Below are 15,787 nucleotides of genomic sequence, written 5' to 3' on the forward strand. Positions count from 1 at the left end.
CGTGTGTGTATGTGTGTCTACCACTGAAAACACACACACACACACACACACGCACACACACACACACACACACACACACACACACATACACACACAAAAGCTTTTCATTTCCTATCTGACATTAATATCCGTCCACAGATATAGGAGCATATACACACACACACACACACACACACACACACATACACACACCCACACACACACACGTGTATGCTCCAGCTGTGACCAGAGGGGGCAGCAGAGTGCACATGGTCACACCTCTGCAGACTCCTGATCCAGAATCTTATCCAGATCCAGGTTTTAGATCCAGAGTCTTTAGATCACTGATTCTATAGAGAAGAGAGGTCTCTCTCTCTCTCTCTCTCTCTCTCTCTCTCTCTCTCTCTCTCTCTCTCTCTCCGTCTTTTTCTCCCTGACTTTCTCTCTCTCTCTCTCTCTCTCTCTCTCTCTCTCTCTCTCTCTCTCTCTGTCTCTTTGCTCCTCCTCCTCCAGCTCTCTCCATCCTCCTCCCGGCAGACGGAGCGGACCTCCGTGAAGACAGCGTGTCTCCTCCTCCTCCTCTGGCCGCAGCAGTGATGGAGAGATCACAACTTCTGTTTCTTCTCTGAAAACACGGAAATAATCTCATCGCTCTGATTTTAAGGATTTTTCATTTCCCCTGCTTTCTTCGTTGGGACCCAAAGCCCGGCCGGAGATCAGGAGGAGAGGTTCTCTACCCCCCTGTCTCTGTCTCTCCTCTCTCTCCTCTCTCTCCTCTCTCTCCTCTCCTCCTCCTGCTGCCTCACCTCCTCCTGGTGTTGTATTGGAGCTTCCTGGCTCGTGGATCCTGGAGGCTGGTGCTCAGTGGACCGAGCAGCAGGCGGACCGGAGCCCGGTGCTGGTGCAGGTCCTGGTGGATCAGGAGCATGGAGCTGGACGTGGTTGGATGTACGTGTGATGTTTGGAGGAGAGGACTCCACCTGCTGCTGCTCGGGATGCTGCTGAGCGCGCACAGCACCGCGCACGGTGAGTGGAACACACGCCTAATGTGTGTGTGTGTGTGTGTGTGTGTTTGTGTGCACGCGTGTGTGTGTGTGTGTGTGTGTTTGTGCACGCGTGTGTGTGTGTGCACGCGCGCGTGTGTGTGCGTGTGTGTGTATGTGTGCACGCGTGTGTGTGTGTGTGTCTGTGTGTGTGTGGTGCAGTGTCTCACACTCAGAAATAATGAATTCACATCAGGAGCTGCTGAGGTTCAGGCTGCTGGTGTGTGTGCTTCATTGAGTGTGTGCGTGTGTTTCTGCTGGTGTGTGTGTTTCATTGAGTGTGTGCGTGTGTTTCTGCTGGTGTGTGTGTTTCATTGAGTGTGTGCGTGTGTTTCTGCTGGTGTGTGTGTTTCATTGAGTGTGTGCATTTCATTGAGTGTGTCGGGTGTATCTGCTGGTTTGTGTTTTTCATTGAGTGTGTGCATGTGTTTCTGCTAGTGTATTTGTGTGTTTCTGCTAGTGTGTGTGTGTGTGTGTGTTTCTGCTGGTGTGTGTGTGTGTTTCTGCTGGTGTGAGTGTGTGTTTCTCCTGTTGTCAGTGTGTGTGTTTCTGCTGGTGTGTGTGTGTGGATCAGATTCAGGATGTGGATCAGATTCAGGATGTGGATCAGATTCAGGATGTGGATCAGGATTAGGATGTGGATCAGATTCAGGATGTGGATCAGATTCAGGATGTGGATCAGATTCAATATGTTGATCAGGATTAGGATGTGGATCAGATTCAGGATGTGGATCAGATTCAGGATGTGGATCAGATTCAGTGTGGATCAGATTCAGGATGTGGATCAGGATTAGGATGTGGATCAGATTCAGGAGCTGACTTTTGAAAACATAGAAAGGGAAACCTTTGCAGCAGAAGAATCCAACGAGTCAAGAAGGAGGAATCTGAATCCAGGAGAACTGAAAACATCAGTTCTGTGTTTTTAATTTAAAACCTGAATCTGTTCACATTTCACATTTCACAGATCATCGTTTAGAATCATGAACATTTTGGTTCCTGAACAAACTGAGCTGCTGGACTCAGGTTCTCCATGTGAGGCTCCTGCTGACACAACTCTCATTAAGCTAATTGATGTCGGAGAGACCACATACACACTAACACACACTAACACACACTAACACACACTAACACACACTAACACACACTCACACACACTAACACACACTAACACACTCACACTAACACACACTAACACACACTCACACTAACACACACTAACACACACTCACACTAACACACACTAACACACACTAACACACACTAACACACACTAACACACACTAACACTCACTAACACTAACACACACTAACACACACTAACACACACTAACACTCACTAACACTAACACACACTAACACACACTAACACACACTAACACACACTAACACTCACTAACACTAACACACACTAACACACACTAACACACACTAACACACACTAACACTCACTAACACTAACACACACTAACACACACTAACACACACTAACACACACTAACACTAACACACACTAACACAAACTCACACTAACACACACTAACACACACTAACACACACTAACACTAACACACACTAACACAAACTCACACTAACACACACTAACACACACTAACACACACTAACACACACTAACACTAACACACACTAACACAAACTCACACTAACACACACTAACACACACTAACACACACTAACACTAACACACACTAACACTCACTAACACTAACACACACTAACACACACTAACACACGCTAACACACACTCACACTAACACACACTAACACACACTAACACACACTAACACACACTAACACACACTAACACTAACACACACTAACACAAACTCACACTAACACACACTCACACTCACTCACACTCACACACACACACAGATTGGTTCCTAATGTCCAGATATTAGAAACTGTCTCAGGATCAGTTCTTAGTTGATGGATCAGAGATTGAAGCTATGATGCTTTGATGAAACTCTTAGTTTCCTTCTCACAAACAGAACCAGGTCATGACCCTGACCCACCACTGGACTCTGGGTTCCATCCAGCTCATGATAAACCATGCAGGGAACCAGTTCACGTCTTTTCACTCAATGAGACACAGATTCTTCATATATGTACAACAACTAGTGTTGTATTTGCTGATTTTGTATAGTTGTGTGTCTGAGAACGGGTTAATCCCAGTGACACTGAACTTTCATGTGAATCCTTATGTTTGTGTGGTTGTTTGTCGTCCACGTTTGTGTTGTTTGATCCCTGTCGTTTATCTGTTGTTCATCTGTCGTCTCTCTGTGGCTCCGCCCCCGTCACAGGTTCTCTATCCATCCTCTGAGGATGATCAGCCTCAGTATACAGCGGTGTGTGTCTGTGTGTGTGTGTTATTTGAACAATGCTGTACGAATCAGTACTAAGCAGATTTATATTTGAACCTTTGTCTTTATCCAGAGGAGGATTTGTTCTGTAGTGTGTGTGTGTGTGTGTGAGTGTTAGTGGGTATGTGTGTGTGTGTGTGTGTGTGTGTCCACTCACTCATTCTGAACTTTGTGTGAAAAACACGTTTTTAAATAATTTGTACTTTTCATATAATCTATTAAATATGGTCCTTCTCTCACGACCTCTGACCTCTCTTCCAGGACACTGAGCTGGTCTCTGGTCTCGTTGCTGTGAGTTGTCTCCTGACATTTGTTATCTATTGTAATCTTCTTTAATCTCGTGACCTCTTGTTTCCGACTGAATAAACACTCAAATCAAAAGTATAACACAATTATCAAACCTGACACTCAAGGAGCAGAACATGGCCCAGATCTGCACCACAATAAGCACAATGTCAGCTTCACACTTTTTGCAAAACAATACACACAATGATCTGCAAAACACTAAACACACTTGTATACATTAAACACAGAAGTATATCAAGATGTCACTTCCTTGCAATTCCTAAGCACTGCCTGTCAAATGACCCCCCCCCCCCCACACACACACACTCATGGGCCAATTGGTTAAACACAGCCATCAGGTGTTTAAACACATGATTGCTTAATTGTAGACACACCAATCAGGTTTAATCACTTTAAAAATGCATCAGCTGAGTTCACCTGTTTTCAACCTAAATGGAGCTTGTGCTCAAAGAAGAAGAAGAGTGAGTGTGAGAGGGGGGGGGGGGGGGGGGGGGGGGGGGGAATCCACGAAGGTGAAGAAGGCTGCGGCTGTGGCATTAGTAATGATGGTGTGTGTGATGTTCATACTGCACACACAACTTTCATAATGTAAATGTACTGTATTCCAGACCTATGCTGAACTACACAATTGTGTCTTTCACTGTATTTCTGAGTTTTACAGATGAATGCTGAGGAAATCACATGAATTCATATTCATAGATGAGGCAGAGTTCATAGGACAAAATCAAGAAGGAGAGGCAGACATATCATTGGCCACGGGGCTATGATCCATGTCCCAGGGCAACGGGGGGGGTGACATCACCCTTTGTGCTGCCACTACACAGAATGTGGTCCTCCTCCATCACGACAACATGATCCCTTACAACACAACTCACATTCTCACATGTTTGGACCGATTACACAACATCGTCACAGCAGTAAACCACATGCACCAGATGCAACACAATGTCATCTGGGACAATGGGTCATTCCACCGCTCTGCTCTGGTCCAGAACTGGTTTCAACACCATCCACAGTTTACAGAACCATACCTTCCACCACACTCTCCGTCTCTAAACACAGTCATAGAGTTTTTCTCAGCATGGTGGTGGAGGGTTTATGATCTCCAGCCCCAGGCTCAGGTTCCCCTCATTGAAACTCTACTGGAACCAGAATGTTCTGTTGTCTGATATTTGTCGAGCTTACAGTGTTATGCACACTCCTGTAGTAGCATGACAACTGGGACGTGTTGACTGATTTGGGGATATGGAGAGAAATTAATTATATTTTCATGAGTCTGCAGTATTGGTCTTGTGTAGTGTTATGGTTAATTTATTGTATATTTGTACTTTCTCTGTGTACTTCACTTATAGATCTGTAATCACTGAGAACTGGAATTGCTAAAAGTGTTTAAGGTTAGCAACAGCAGTGTGTAACTGGTAAAACAGAATTAAGTCATATGAAGCGTGTGTGTTTCATATGGCAAAAAAATATGGTTTTGATAAATAAGTGTTTAGTTTTTACAAGAGTGTTTCGTTTTTTGCAAAGGATCTGAGGTGATTGTGTGTGTGGTTGTGCTGATTGTGTGTGTGGTTGTGCTGATTGTGTGTGTGTTTGTGCTGATTGTGTGTAGTGTTTGAAACACCGGGCCCTGTTTTGAAAATCGTGCTCAAACAATCGGAAAAACTGTAAAGCATTTTCAAATCGGAAGCAAAAAATCATATGTCACGTTTCTGTCAATTCAAACTAGCGAACACATTTTAATGAATGCACCTTGTGCAGAGTCGGTTTGTGAACATGTGGTGAAATCAGAGTTGTCTCCACTGGCTCCAGATCAGGTCCCGTCTTCAGTATGAAAACCTCCTTCTCACCTTCAAATCCCTCGGGGATCGACCCCATGATCTCAGACTGAGAACCTTTGAGAACAAACCCTCTGGAGCTCTGTCCATGATGAAATCTGCATCTCTGGACATCTTCAGAAAACCCCTCATCACCTGTTCTGTTCTCATTCTCATAACAGAAGTTGGATGACTGGACACAAGCTTTGACCGTCTTCACACACATTTAAAACACTTTCCCTCCTTTGTATCTTTTCATCTTCACACTTACTGTCTTATTTTACATTTGTTCTGCTCTAATTGAATTAACCTCATTAATCTAATCTCACCTCCTTTTAATCTGTTCTCTCATCTACTTTATCACATTAGATCTAATCTTTTCTTCTTTTGTGTCTTCATTTTCTCTGATTTAATATTTGACATGGATCTGATCTAATCTCTGTTTCTTATCGTCTAATCCCTGATTTGAACTCGTCTTCTCATCTCATTCTGATCTTCTGCTGTCTAATCGGATTTCTCTGATCTAATCCATTTCATCTCAGTCCCTTCATGTGAAATCTTATCATCTTCATCTCATCTCATCATGTGGATCCTTCTGTATTCTTCGATCCCATTTGACCTTGTTATGTTAATCTTCTTTTCTATGATTTCATTTGATCACTTGTTATTTGGTCTTTTCCTCTCGTACAGAATGTCTCACGCTGTCATTTCCTTTATTTTTCTCATCGAGCGAACGTCGTCTGGTTGTGAATCTTCTTCCACGTGGTCCCCTCCAGTTCCTGAGGTTGGTTCTGTGGAGACGTTTGCTCTGGATCCATGAGACAGAGCAACGAGCCTCCGACTGGCTCCTCTGTCTTCTGGATCCACGGCTGCTTTAAATGAAACTAATGAAAGCTCCGGGCTAATCACTGGGCTAGGAGCGGCAGAGACTCTGCCCTTGTATCAGTGATAAGTTATTGATCGGCTGGCGAAGGGTCTGATGATCACACAGAGATGACTGCTGCTGGAAATGATTCCTAATCTTTCTGCTGACACTAGGTTATCGATTATGAGACCAAAGACTGATCGAGTCGAGCATCTTCCCTCGGCCAGTCGGCCGGCAGAGAATCCATCAGTGCGATATGTTCCACCGGAGGAAGTGAGGGACGACTGTTTCTCAGCTTCTCCAGAGGATGTTCTCACAAATCAAAGAAAACTGATGAAAACATTTCCAACAGAAATATTTGGTAGAAGAAAAGAACATTCTATTTGAAGGTGCGGAGAGTTTTGATGGATAATGCAGATTTAAAAATGGTGTTTTCTGTCCGATAAGATAATAAGATATATATGAGTTACTCCAGAAAATCATCCACTGTCCATTCATCCAGTTTTATTTTGCTGTGATAAAATATAACTTTGATTTAAAGACACTGGTTTGTTAAGTATTAAAACTAATGTTAGATTGTTGTTGTAGAACAGAGGGGATGATGGGTAAGGTTTCAAACCCATGGCAGAAAACCCATGGCAGTAACAGCACGCTCTCACTGGGATGATCCATGTCCACGAACAACGTAAAAGCTCAGAGCTGTAAAAACCTTTTCATGAGTAAAGATCATCTCTTACTGATGTTTCTATAGAGCTGAACATTCCATCAGTTTTCCAGATCTGCTGTGTTTCACCATCTAGTTCTAATGGAATCCAAACCAAAGGCTGCTCTCATGACGGTTCCACATCAACACAACTTCCTTTATAAATAATGTTGAGCACAATAATAAGTTTTCACATATTGAACATGCACCAGTTTCTTACCCTAACCCCCCCCCCCCCGCCCACTGACCATCACATTTAATCAAATAATCTAAACGACACACCCGGCCTCGGAGTTCCAGAACATGGACGTGATCTGGTTCTTCTGGACCGGATCGTGAGTTGGGACTTGTTGATACTTTTCTGGACTTCATTTGAGACTTGTTGTTCTTGACTTGTTTTTTGTTAAACTTTTTTTGGGAACTTTCATTTGATCTTGACCTGGAATCTAGAACTTGCTGGACTTGGGACTAGTGGATCTTTATTTGGGACTGGACATAGAACTTGGTGATCAGCCATTTGAAGCCTGTTGGTTGGATCTTGCCGCTCGCAGGGGTCTTGTTGGTTGTGATTCTCCGATTAGCCGTGGAGACACTTGGCTCTTCAGTGAATCACAGGGCAGCGCCACAGTCTGGTTCTCGCAGCAGATGAGAAGTGGTCAGTGCGGTCGGGAGATCGATGCTCCGGCCAAATGAAAAGGATCTGGAGGTGTGAGCACAGCGACTGCTGCAGTGGACAGAAAGTCATTTACAAATCTGAGAATATCATTCAGACAGAATCATGTGGAGTTTTCCTGTGTGTTCATCCAGCAGAGCTTCATTTATCAGTCAGCCGTCGAACCTGAAGCCAAACTCTGCTGAGTGGGAATGAAACACAACCTCTGTGCAAATATCATCACAACAGAACCTGTGTGTGGAAGCCTGCAGGCAGATTCATCATATATCTCTGACTCACTCTTCAGTGATGGTTTCAAGCAGTTGTGTATTTTTGATGGAAGATCTGAGTGTTCAGTAAACTCTACAATCAAACAGGTAGAAGACACAACGTGGTCCCACAGCAGGTGCAGTTTCCCAGATGATATTTCTTTGTTTGAATCACGGCTCTGATCCATTGACAATAGTGATTATTGTTGTCTAATAGAAACGTCTTGCTTCAAATGCAGAAGCTGAAAGCTTCTAAAAACTGAACTGTTATGAAAAGACAATCTGTGGTTCATGTAACCAGCTTTGATTCTAAATGAAACAAAATCCATTTCAGTCACGATAAATTTAAATTTCTTTAATCCAGAAGCAGAGAAATGCTTTTAGAAAAGTGTCTGAAAGCCTCTGTGTGTATTTTAATTAATTCTCTGGCTCTTTTTTTGTGACTGCATTAAAGAAATAAATAAAGAATGGACTGTGAGTAATTTACAGAAAGATAATTTGCCTGAGGTCTGAACATTAGTGTTTCGTCTTGTGCTCTCAGATGTCTATATTTAACTCCAGCTGCTCTTCACTGAGGCTCATACATAATTCATGTTGGGAACATGTTCTACCTGCAGGAGCAGCTCCACGGCTTGTTCACCTTTTAATCATCCTCACTAATGCCTCTGCAGCTGACTGTTGTTTAGTCCGAAGAGAAATGCTGCTTGAAAAGATGGAGAACAAATGAAAAGGGTTTGATGCAGAGGTGATCAGTGTGTGTGTGTGTGTGTGTGTGTGTGTGTGTGTGTGTGTGTGTGTGTGTGTTTCATACACACACACACACACACAAACAAACACACTCTGGTACTCTAAACCAGATCCATAAAGAAATGGTTTCCAGTGTTAGAGAAAGACTTCAACCTTGTCCAACATCTGTCTGATGAACTGGAAACTTAGTTATGACCCAATGTTGGTTCGATTCCTCGCGGTGACAATACAACATACCAGGACAACACCTGGATCTGTTCCAAAGAGCACTCTCCCTACCCCCACTGTCTAAGTGCCCCTGAGCAAGGCACCTTACTCCCCCAACATCTGCTCCCCGGGCGCTGTGCATGGCTGCCCACTGCTCTGTGTGTCCTGTGATGTTCACCAGATGGGACCAAAGCAGAAGACACATTTCCCTGCTCTGCATGTCGTGGGATTGGATCAATAAATGTATCTTATGGGTGTAGGTGTTTGTGGGCGTGTCTTTCAGCTCTTAGTCAGGCTCCACCCCCGCTCCTCCAAATATGGTTACTTCTGGTTTTCATAAAACCAAGATGGCGCTGAACACAGATTGAATCCCTGCAGATCTACCATAGTTACCATGTTTAGCTACTGATGAATGGAAACCAGTCCGGTTTGCTGTAAACAAACTGGTCTGGAGATGACAAACGGAGTCGGCCATGTTTGGCCGGCCTCCATGTCGGTCTCTGTGCAGACGAGAGGAAAATGCCTCAACTGCAGTTTCCTCTCATGAATATTCAGACAGCGCCCCCCCCCCCCCCCCCCCCCCCCAGGCCAGCAGCAGCAAACTGGGCTGCAGCTCTGTCATCTGGATTTATAGCCACTTATAAAGATAAGTGATGCATCCTGCATGCAACACACAAACACACACACACACACACACACAAACACACACACACACACACACACACACACACACACACACACGAAAACACACAAACACACAAACAAACAAACACACAAACACACACACAAACACACACACACACACCCACACACACACCCACACACACACAAACACACACACACAAACACACACACACACAAACAAACAAACACACACACACACAAACACACACACACACACACACAAACACACACACAAACACACACACACACACACAAACACAAACACACAAACAAAAACACAAACACACAAACACAAACACACGCATATTATTTATGTGACCCCCCCCCCCCCACCCCCGTTCTTCTTCTGTGGTTCCATTAGAGAAAATTGTTGATTGGACGTGGTCATTTCAGGGTCAGTCAAAAATCTGCATCTCATTCAGCTCGTCAATCAGAGCCGATGCCGTCGCACTCAGGAGTCAGAGGTGTTTCTTCTTCTGTGGTGTTTCTTCTTCTGTGGTGTTCTCACTTGAATCTGTGCACACTGCCCCCTCACATCTCCACTGGTACTGCTCCACTTCCTCTGTTTCCTGATCTGAGGTTCAGCATTGATGAGCCTTCAGCTCCTGGTCATGGACAATGAATCTGCTTGTTTTTCCACAACCACACAAACCGGATGAAAACAGAGGAACTGTCCTTTACGCTCTGAGCCGAGTGGTCTGTCCCTCCTGTCCCTCCTGTCCCTTCTGTCCCTCCTGTCCCTCCTGTCCCTCCTGTCCCTTCTGTCCCTCCTGTCCCTTCTGTCCCTTCTGTCCCTCCTGTCCCTTCTGTCCCTTCTGTCCCTCCTGTCCCTCCTGTCCCTCCTGTCCCTCCTGTCCCTTCTGTCCCTTCTGTCCCTTCTGTCCCTCCTGTCCCTCCTTTCCCTTCTGTCCCTCCTGTCCCTCCTGTCCCTTCTGTCCCTCCTGTCCCTCCTGTCCCTTCTGTCCCTTCTGTCCCTTCTGTCCCTTCTGTCCCTCCTGTCCCTCCTGTCCCTTCTGTCCCTCCTGTCCCTCCTGTCCCTCCTGTCCCTTCTGTCCCTCCTGTCCCTCCTGTCCCTCCTGTCCCTCCTGTCCCTTCTGTCCCTTCTGTCCCTCCTGTCCCTCCTGTCCCTTCTGTCCCTCCTGTCCCTTCTGTCCCTCCTGTCCCTCCTGTCCCTCCTGTCCCTTCTGTCCCTCCTGTCCCTCCTGTCCCTCCTGTCCCTCCTGTCCCTCCTGTCCCTTCTGTCCCTCCTGTCCCTTCTGTCCCTTCTGTCCCTCCTGTCCCTTCTGTCCCTTCTGTCCCTCCTGTCCCTCCTGTCCCTCCTGTCCCTCCTTTCCCTTCTGTCCCTTCTGTCCCTCCTGTCCCTCCTGTCCCTCCTGTCCCTCCTGTCCCTTCTGTCCCTCCTGTCCCTCCTTTCCCTTCTGTCCCTTCTGTCCCTCCTGTCCCTTCTGTCCCTTCTGTCCCTCCTGTCCCTTCTGTCCCTCCTGTCCCTCCTGTCCCTTCTGTCCCTCCTGTCCCTCCTTTCCCTTCTGTCCCTTCTGTCCCTCCTGTCCCTCCTGTCCCTCCTGTCCCTCCTGTCCCTTCTGTCCCTTCTGTCCCTCCTGTCCCTCCTGTCCCTCCTGTCCCTCCTGTCCCTTCTGTCCCTCCTGTCCCTCCTTTCCCTTCTGTCCCTTCTGTCCCTCCTGTCCCTTCTGTCCCTTCTGTCCCTCCTGTCCCTTCTGTCCCTCCTGTCCCTCCTGTCCCTTCTGTCCCTCCTGTCCCTCCTTTCCCTTCTGTCCCTTCTGTCCCTCCTGTCCCTTCTGTCCCTTCTGTCCCTCCTGTCCCTTCTGTCCCTTCTGTCCCTTCTGTCCCTCCTGTCCCTTCTGTCCCTCCTGTCCCTCCTGTCCCTCCTGTCCCTTCTGTCCCTCCTGTCCCTTCTGTCTCGTCCCTGCAGAGATAAAGGTTACGAGTTCGTATGAAATCACTGTCAGTCAGCGTCAGTCAGTTCCAAGCTGCCAGTCTTCATCATGATGTCATGGTGACACAGAGGTCACGACCTTTAGGGAACCGGTCGCTGTGTTCAGAACCACAACATCGTCACTGACCTGGAAAACTCTCTCATTTCACTTTGTTTCAACTAAACTTCAGAAACACGTCACATCGGCTTAACCAGCTACCCACAACAGTAACACACACACACACACACACACAGTCGTGTGGCGCCTGCAGCTGCATCAGAAGGTTTCCTGCGTGCAGCTCGGTCAGGATGTTAATTTGCCAGCAGCCACGTCAGGTTGCATCAGCAGCAGGACGACCTCGTGCTGCTGACTTCACACTAACATTCATCACAGTCACTGAGGATCTGATTGTTGTGACGGCTGCAGTTTGAAAAGCTGTTTCACATCAGAACTGGATGTTAGTGAACTTCAATCATCATTCTTCACCTTTGACAAAGAAAATCAGTTTCCAGATTCCTATGTTTGTGATATTGAATCCTTCCCTTTATGATTTAGCTTCATATCAATGTCTCTTTTCAGACGTCGCTTTGCTCTAAGACACATTTTCAGATTCTGACTCAGTGAGTTTCAGTAAACTGTGAACATCATATCACAGATGTTTGTTCTGTCTGAACTCCTTTGATGACTCATGTGAAATCTTCTGCAGCCACTTTAAACTTCTCCTTCTTGTATTTCAACACGTGTTGTGGTTCTGCTCCTTCTGGAGTTGCATGTGTGACCACATGCTTTAAACATGTGAATCGGTTTGAATCTGACTCTTTCATATTCAACAAACTGCTTTCATGTTTACAAGTCATTTGATTTGACACGAGACGTCCCCCCCCCCCCCCGGCCTCAGGTGAACTGGGGAATGTTTCAATGAAAATCTGCTGCTACGTGTTTTTCTGTCGGAGCAAATAACTAAAACCAAGATCTGTTGCTGTGTCGTGTTTAAATATGTAGAATTATCTGTCAGGAAATCAAAGACTCAAAGCTCTGGAAGCTGAACCTGAAGATGGAAATGAACCCGTCTCTCTCCCGACAGATTGGACAATCTAAGGAGTTTCTGGATGTAGACTTGGCGTCAGACGCGCCCCCCCCCCCCCCCCCCCCTGACAGCTGACTGGCTGCCGTCCAGCGTCTCTTTACCCAGCAGCTGCTTTCATGTTTCTGTTTGGGAGACTTTCACAGCAGGTGACAGATACTCTGCCAATGTGGATTTCTGCTTTCAACCATTAATTATTGAGAAGGTCCTGCCAGTCATCTGTCAGTGAGGCAACGAATGTTGAAAGTCAAAGAGTCTGCTGATTCGTCCAAATCTGTCCCCGAGTGGGACGTCTCAACAGGTCCTGATTCCATCTGTAACGTTCCTGGAGGAGAAGGAAAGTGTCACTAACTCCAATCTAACTCTTCTAAAACAATATTCATATTCAAACTTTCTTAGTGCTTGTGAAACTTCTGAAACCGAAAAATGAGCCTTTCCTTTCTTCATTTCTGGTAAATTGAGTTAAATGTGATTTGAATAATGTTTTCATCTTTGGATGGAACCATCTCTGAGCTGACTGGTGCACATCGTTCATTCAGATCTTCAGTCGAGTCTTCTCTCCTTCTTGGTGTTGAACATTTGAGAAGTGACGGAGGAGATGAAGCCTCCTCCTCCGTCACTCCCTCGGTTTCTGGATCTTCTCCCTTGATGTGTCTGATCCATGTGGAGCTCTTCAGATGACGTGACGCCGTGTGGCCGACGGCTGCTGCTGCAGATTGAATCTGAGAAAAGGAACGGGGGTGTCAGCTACACAGCTAGACACTGATATAAAGATTAAACTGTGGTGAGATCCATCTTGTCTTCATCTTGCACCCGGACCTTCCTCTTCCTCTGACGCTGGGAAGCTGCAGAGAGAAGATCCTGAAACAGACGCTGATCACAAACCTACGGTCGCTCCACGAGCAGCAACTGAAGAAAACACATGCAAGTTGACAAAACACAAGCAAAGTCAGAAAACATCTTCATCAATTTCACAACACAATACAACGCAGCGGGCGAGTGTGTGTGTGTGTGTGTGTCTGTGTGTGTGTCCCGGGGCTCCGACCCCGCCCACTCGCTCGGTGAGAGCCACAGTGAGCTCTGAGCAGGAAGTGGTCCGATCTGGAGACATGTCGTCTTCTCCTGTTAAACTGAATGAACAAGCCCCAGTTTGTGAGGCCGTGTGTCGTCCATAGTGTGTAGAGAGGAAACCTTCACTATCACGAGACTTTTTGCCCCCTCTTCTGAGCGAGTGGGCGGGGTCGGTGCTCTCGCTACACACACACACACACACACACACACACATATACACACACATACACAAACACACACAATCACACAATAACACATACACACACAATCACTCAATAACACACAAACACACACACAATCACACAATAACACATACACACACACACACACACAATCACTCAATAACACACAAACACACACACACAATCACACAATAACACAAACACACGCACACACACGATCACACAATAACACAAACACACACACACGATCACACAATAACACACAGGTTTATTTTCAAAATCAATGTTTTACTTAAATAACATAAAAATATTTACACATTCGTCATCAAGGCAACAATCAACTCAATTTCATCTACACATCAGAACCGGACACAGACACACAATATATAGTGACAATTAAAGCTTTGTGTGTGTGTGTGTGTGCGTGTGCACACTCAAAGGGTTTGCCCTCATCTCCATGACAATCAACACTCATTGCCCCATCTGTCTGACACACACACACACACACACACACACACACACACACACACACACACACACACACTTGGTGACTTCATACAGTGCTGTTAGTCACAGACACTCAGGGGGTCATGGCAGATGTAGTGAGGAGGAGGTCATTGTTGGCTTTTTGACTCTCACACACACACACACACACACACTCAGCAGATGGGCTTTTTAAAACAAAGACCCTGCTGCTCTGGTTTAATAAGCGACTGATCCTCAGTGACTCAGATTCATCTGATGTTTGAAGAGAAGCTTCTGGAACACGAGGAGGACCTGCTGCTGTGTTTTACTGTGAGGAGAAGCAAACTGTGGAGAAGCTCTGGAGATGATCCCCGGGTTTCAGCCACAGGTCGAGTCTGACCAGGTTTAAACCTCACTGTCACAGAGGAGTGAAGATTCTAAATGTTCAGGTTGATGCAGCAGAAATTAGAAATCCATCCCTGACGTCTGCTGCTTCCATGAGATCCGTCCTCGCATGAGTTTCATGGCTGCAGCTGAAGATACAGAGTTTGTAATAGTTGAGTATCAGCAGCTACATTATCATCATAAAGTAAAACATCACTTTACATCTGTTGATGTGGGATGACTTCTTACAGTAGAGTGAATTGGTCTGATATTCAGGGTCAGGGTTAGGTTTAGGGTTAGGTTAGGTTTAGGGTTAGGTTAGGTTAGGGTTTGGTTAGGTTTAGGGTTAGGTTAGGTTTAGGGTTAGGTTAGGTTAGGGTTTGGTTAGGTTTAGGGTTAGGTTAGGTTAGGGTTTGGTTAGGTTTAGGGTTAGGTTAGGTTAGTGTCAGGAGCGTCTGTGACAACACAAATCTCTGAGTCACTGTCTTGCAGCTTCATAGAAAAAGATCTGGATATAAGAATCATACAACATACATGATCCTGCACACGCTCACTTTTCCCATGAGATCATTAACACACACACACACACAAACATACACACACAAACATACACACACACACACACACACACACACACATACACAGTTGTGAGTCATTATTTATGAACAGATGTTAATTGTCCAGCTGCCTTGTTCTGGTGTGTGTGTCTGTGTGTGTGTGTGTGTCATGTCTGTGTGTGTCTGTGTCTATGCCTGTGTGTGTTTGTCTATGTCTGTGCCTGTGTGTGTGCCTGTGTGTGTGTGTATGTGTCTGTAGGTTGGCAGCTCTCTAAAATGTCCTTAAACCGTGTTGAACCTTCATAAGACTTTAATCTCATGTAAATTATAATTTAATTAGTGAATTTAAATAAGGAAGCTTCTGGAAAACTGTGTGTGTTGGTTGGGGGGGGGGGGGGGGGGGCGCTATAAGCTGCTGATTTCCCTGTGTGTGCAGGATTACTTTCTCACTTTGTGC

General features: G+C 45.7%; 1 protein-coding gene across 1 annotated transcript in view; it reads left to right on the forward strand.

The window, feature by feature from the left end:
- The first annotated feature begins 905 nt into the window (after positions 1 to 905).
- The window catches only part of dcc (DCC netrin 1 receptor), a 109,085-nt gene continuing 94,203 nt past the window's right edge, over positions 906 to 15,787 (forward strand). Inside the window, exon 1 of the mRNA XM_053410701.1 lies at positions 906 to 1,005. Coding sequence (XP_053266676.1) covers positions 906 to 1,005 — 100 coding nt within the window. The remainder of the gene's footprint in view (positions 1,006 to 15,787) is intronic.

The sequence above is a fragment of the Pleuronectes platessa genome, chromosome 19 (assembly GCF_947347685.1).
Source record: "Pleuronectes platessa chromosome 19, fPlePla1.1, whole genome shotgun sequence".
Classification (NCBI taxonomy): domain Eukaryota; kingdom Metazoa; phylum Chordata; class Actinopteri; order Pleuronectiformes; family Pleuronectidae; genus Pleuronectes; species Pleuronectes platessa.